At 48.2% G+C, this 6,000-nt stretch overlaps 1 protein-coding gene across 1 annotated transcript; it reads right to left on the bottom strand.

Annotated features, from left to right (window-relative positions):
* Window positions 1–3,766: 3,766 nt before the first annotated feature.
* LOC306927046 (endoplasmic reticulum chaperone BiP-like) lies at window positions 3,767–5,752 on the bottom strand (the record flags this gene model as incomplete). The annotated part of the gene is made up of 1 exon (XM_079506653.1): window positions 3,767–5,752. One exon carries the CDS (start codon window positions 5,750–5,752, stop codon window positions 3,767–3,769), a length of 1,986 nt encoding a protein of 661 aa, XP_079362779.1.
* Between the last annotated feature and the right edge of the window lie 248 nt (window positions 5,753–6,000).

The raw sequence follows: 6,000 nt of genomic DNA, 5'->3' as shown, positions 1-6,000 counted from the left end.
TCGGTGCGTGTCACCGGCACAACAACAAATTCAAAATCTGACTTCACGACCATGGTGCCACATTCCAATTCTTCTTCGATCCTTTCTTTCCTGACAGTCACTCTCTGCTGTGCCATGAGCACAGCAGAGCACTATGCTATATGCTATCCGTACAGATGTTTCTGCACAGAAAACAAAGACAAGCGTAATGTCGCTGTCAAATGGAAACCTTTGTGCGTCCTGCTTTCCAATGGATCCAATGTATTTATTATTTAGTCACACCTTCTTGTTAATACATTTCATTGTTTGAATATTTATAAACCCCACCTACCAATTTAACCACTTTCACCCTGCCATGCCTATTTTAGGCATATCATTATAGGAGAAAAAAATATATTATTTCCTTATTATTCTTTTCACGCTTTTTCAACAAAACAAAACAAAAAAATAGCTATAATAGTCAACCTACCAGCTGTGACTTGTTGTGAGCTTGTAGGGAATCAAAAATAAAAATCACACCCGTGTGAACTGTGAAGTGAGGCGCTCTTATCATACATATCGTACATAATCATGATGTAAAATTGACACTGGGCTCTATCTTGCACCACCCCTTACCCATTATCCCTAAACGGATTTGCCGGATTTTTTTTTTTACTATTTTGAAAAACATTTTAAAATTGTTCAACTAGTCAATCTACATCGACACGTTTAGCTTGTTGATCGGCTATTTGAACTATTCAAAAATGTTTTTTCAAAATAGTAAAAAAATGGCAAATAAGTTTAGGGGTAAGGGGTGTCATATATGGTGGTAAGTCTATTTGCTCAGACACTATGACGTGAAATTGTCAATTTCTGCATGTCTGACAGTAATGCTAGGTAGGCACTGTGTTTCAGTCAGAACGTTGGTATAGGCCAGGGGTGCCCAGACTTTTATGACTTGAAAGCTACTTTCAAAATTACCAGCTCAACATGATCTACCCACCCAAAAAATATTACCGGTATACCATTGCTGGAAATAGTTTAAAATGTACTTGAGGGGGCTTTGGAATAGCGGCACTGGTGTTACATATAAGACAAACGCACTTTGAATGGGAAAAAATAGAGGGAGGAAAAATGGAATTGGTAGGGTTTTTTTTACATTGTGGGTCTGAGCTGACAGGCCCCTTTTGAAGTCAATCAAGTCTCCTTAATTCAAGTGGCGGATGCCAAAAATAGTTTTATTTAAATTACAAATTCCTTTTGTCCATGTCATGTGGTCCACCTGCACAACCTTAGTGATCTACTGCAGATCGCCATCTACTTTTGGGCACCCCTGGTATAGGCTATAGACGTACACTATAGACTCTATAGTATAGAGTGTAAAAAGAAAATGGAACCACAGCAGGAAAACGGGGACAGACATGGAACAGAAAGTCCAAAGGCAAAGTTGGCTGTTTTGATAGCATGGGCCGGTGGTTTTCAACCCCCGACGTTGTCTGATGTAATAGTAAATCAGATTTGAAAAAGAAATTAAAGAAATATCTCATGTCATTTGCTTTTTCATTATGGTCAACACACTGTAACTGTAGTTAAACTAAATTGTATTCATGGTTGTTGAGATGTTATATTTATTAATCAATTGTTTTATATTTAGTTGTATTTCAAGTTAACTGTTTTTTTGAGTGGTGCAAACCACTCCAACAACCAGCTTTGTCTGTATCTATGTGTCTATGTATGTGTGTACCTGTATGTGTGTGTACCTGTACGTGGGACCCAAAAAAATTATGGTTACTATGGTCACTGACATTACGTCAGACCACAGCTGATCAGGCTATATAAGACCTTGCACCACTCAGTTCACACGGGTGTGATTTTTTTTATACTGTCTTGTAAAATGCTTTCATATTATGTATTTTATGTGTGGACCCCAGGAAGAGTAGCTGCTACTAAGGTAGTAGCTAATGGGGATCCAAATAAACAATAAACAAATGCTGGCTCTGGCTCACTGCAGTCAGCCAACAAATAACAAAGGTGTTATATAGGTCCGCACACACCAGGAGTGTTTTTCTCGTGCGATAAATTCACATTTATTTATTTTAAACGCTATTTTTTTTTAAATTTGTTTTAATGAGGTCGATTTTTCAGTGTGAATAAAATAAAGGTTTGATCTGAAATAACGTCGCCTTTTGGTATAATTTATTGACATCGCTCCCAGCGTGTAATGGCCAGACTTTACATGAAGGGTAGGATAGTGAGAAGGCAAACACAACGTTTAGGATCTAGCAGTGCCAGTGAGTGTGCAGAGTCCATTTATATAGGCTAAATTGCCAGACTAAGTAGCAATGTGAGGAAAAAAAATCTGTCTGGATTCCGGGCAGGCTAAATGGCATGTGGGAGTGGCCAGACTGATAGAAACTGAGAAGGATTCCGACAAAAAAATCTGACATTTCCTTCGTTCCATTTCCTGAAAAGTAACAGTTTTGGATGTACAAAGTTCCGTCCGACAGCGATGATATTATCACACAATGCCGCACAGTGTGAGTGAGTCACTCAGGAGTCAGCCCACCTGCTTGACTGTGACTACTGTACCTCCCTCCTTACTGGCTCAGGAGTCAGCCCACCTGCTTGACTGTGACTCCCTCCTTACTGGCTCAGGAGTCAGCCCAGCTGCTTGACCTTGACTACTGTACCTCCCTCCTTACTGGCCTCCCAGCATGTGCAGCAGTCAGTCTTCAACAAGCCAAAATGTTCACGTCTCTCCCCTTCTCCTCTCCATCCATTGGCTCCCAGTTACTGGCCGCAACACTGATGGTGGCCTACAAAGCAACCAAATGCCATGGCACCGCATACCTTCAAAGTGTGATCCAACCCTATATAACCCCTCCCACTCACTCAGAGCAGCTATAACTTGGGGAAGCTGTATGAGCCTTCACTAAAAACATCTGGGATAATGCTGCGTCCCGGCTCTTCTCCTTTCTGGCTCCCAAACTGGAAAAAAACCTTGACGACCATGTAGTCTTACCCAGTCTGCCCAGCAGTCTGCCGTCACCCAGACGATGCTGCACTCGCCCAGCAGTCTGTCGTCACCCAGGCGGATGCGTGCACGCGCCGATTTGTCCCAGCAGCACGACGTCATCAGGGATCTCCATATATGGGCATATATTTGGTCGCCAGGGACCTTCCTCCATATATGGTCAAACCTCACACATAGGATGTGAATTCTCCATTCATTGTCAATGGGAATTTAATGTTTGTGTAGGACAAAAATAGCCAATTTGCTCAGACACATGGGTTCCCAGATTGCACATTTTTTATTTTTGATATTTTGGGGGACTTTTTCTGCCTTTATTGATAAGATGAACAGTAGATGACAGGTCAATTTTATTTATAGAGCACATTTAAAAACAGCCAAGGCTGACCAAAGTGCTGTACACCAAGAGAAAAAACAAGTAACTATACACATTGCACAATATAAAAACTCAGTTTGCAAAAATATCACATATTGCAAAATAAAAGTGTCCAACGAATTTCCAAATAAGGATTAAAAGGCCATGGGGATTGGGGATCAAACCCCAACGCGCTATCAGGCTGGATTAACAGCCTAGCCCTAGGTGCTCAGGCGGCTATACGCCAGCCACCCGGGCCCCCAGATCATTTTTTTTGCTTTTTCTGCCTTTATTGATAGGTTGAAAGTAGATTGACAAAGGCCGTCGGGATCGGGAGTCTAACCTGCAACACGCCATCAGGCTGGCTCAGCAGCCTAGGTGCCCAGACAGTTGAGCTAACCGTCCGGGCACAGATTGCTATACTAAAACTCATCCTTTTCATAATTATAGTGACTATTATTCTCCTGCTCGCCCTCTCCGCTGTCGGGTTGGCTGCCGGCCGCTCCGTCGTAAAGCTTTCTGACGATGGGCTGCACTACGTCTTCCAGCTCCTTCCTCTGGGCCCGGAAGTCGTCCAGATCAGCGTTCTGGTGAGACTCCATCCACTTGATCGTGTCCGCCACGGCCTTCTCCACGGCGTCCTTGTCCTGGTCGGACAGCTTTCCGCCGAGCTTGTCCTTGTCGGCGACCTGGGCGCTCAGGGTGTAGGTGTAGCTCTCCAGGTCGTTGCGGGCGTCGATGCGCTCCCTCAGCTTGGCATCCTCGTCGGCGAAGCGCTCGGCATCGTCCACCATGCGCCTGATGTCCTCGGGCGTCAGGCGGTTCTGCTCGTTGGTGATGGTGATCCTGTTCTTGTTGCCCGTGCCCTTGTCCTCGGCCGAGACACGCAGGATGCCATTGACGTCAATCTCGAAGGTGACCTCGATCTGGGGCACGCCGCGAGGCGCCGGCGGGATGTCGCTCAGGCCGAAGCTGCCCAGCAGGTGGTTGTCCTTGGTCAGGGAGCGTTCGCCTTCGTAGACGTTGACCGTGACCACGGCCTGGTTGTGGGCGGCGGTGGAGAAGGTTTGCGACTTCTTGGTGGGCACCACGGTGTTCCTGGGGATCAGCTTGGTCATCACACCTCCGACGGTCTCGATGCCCATCGTCAGCGGGCAGACGTCGAGGAGGACCACGTCGCCCGTGTCCTCCTCTCCGGACAGCACGCCGGCCTGCACGGCGGCTCCGTACGCCACCGCCTCGTCGGGGTTAATGCTTCTGGAAGGCTCCTTGCCGTTGAAGAACTCCTTCACCAGCTGTTGGATCTTAGGGATCCGTGTGGAGCCTCCGACCAGGACGATCTCGTCGATGTCCGACTTCTCCATCTTGGCGTCTTTCAAGACCTTTTGCACAGGCTTCATTGTGGAACGGAACATGGCCATGTTGAGCTCCTCGAACTTGGCCCGGGTCAGGGTCTCGGATAAGTCCTCGCCCTCGTAGAAGGACTCGATCTCCACGCGGGCCTGGTGCTGGGAGGACAGGGTCCTCTTGGCCTTCTCAACCTCCCGTCGGAGCTTCTGCACGGCGCGGTTGTCCGCGCGCACGTCCTTGCCCGTCTTCTTCTGGTAGAGCTTGAGGAAGTGCTCCATGACGGCCTGGTCAAAGTCCTCGCCTCCCAGGTGAGTGTCGCCGCTGGTGGCGACCACTTCGAACACGCCGTTGTCGATGGTGAGCAGGGACACGTCAAAGGTTCCTCCGCCGAGGTCGAACACCATGATGTTCTTCTCGCCGTCCTTCTTGTCGAGGCCGTAGGCGATGGCGGCGGCCGTCGGCTCGTTGATGATCCTCATGACGTTCAGTCCGGCGATGACGCCGGCGTCCTTGGTGGCCTGGCGCTGTGCGTCATTGAAGTAGGCGGGCACGGTGACGACAGCGTGGGTCACCTTCTTCCCGAGGTAGGCCTCGGCGGTCTCCTTCATCTTGGCCAGCACCATGGCAGAGATCTCCTCGGGGGTGAAGATCTTCGTCCGGCCATTGCTGGTTTCCACCTGGAAATGGGGCTTGGTCTTCTTCTCGAGAACCTTGAAGGGCAGGTACTTGATGTCCTTCTGCACGGAGGGATCGCCCCAGACTTGGCCGATGAACCGCTTCGCGTCGAAGATCGTGTTCTCTGGGTTGGAGGTCAGCTGGTTCTTGGCCGCGTCGCCGATCAGGCGCTCGCCCTCGGGCGTGAAGGCCACGTACGACGGTGTGTTGCGATTTCCCTGGTCGTTGGCGATGATCTCGACGCGGCCGTTTTTGAACACTCCGACACATGAGTAGGTGGTCCCCAGGTCAATGCCGATCACCGTACCAAAATTCTCCTTGTCGCTGCTGGTAGCAAACACAGTGCTGGCCACCAGCAGAAGCAGCAAGTACAATAGCCTCATGCTTCTCTTGTCTGCTCGACTTCCCTTAAGAAATATGTACAGCCTAAAAGAGTAAAGAGTATGCTCTTCTTCCGCCTTGCTTCTGGTCACTTTGGAAAAACTCTCCCAGGACACCCTGATCACTAAACATCCACACACTCCTTTGAGAGAGCTGCTATCTCTGCCTTTATACACCTTTGCTATGACGTGGTATGATGTTGTCATGATGCCATACGTCCATATTTGGAAAGAGCATAGATGGCATGGGG

This window comes from Electrona antarctica (assembly GCF_951216825.1).
Source record: "Electrona antarctica genome assembly, chromosome: 1".
Taxonomy (NCBI): Eukaryota; Metazoa; Chordata; class Actinopteri; order Myctophiformes; family Myctophidae; genus Electrona; species Electrona antarctica.
Note: the sequence above shows the minus strand (reverse complement) of the source record. Positions and strands in the feature narration are given on the sequence as shown.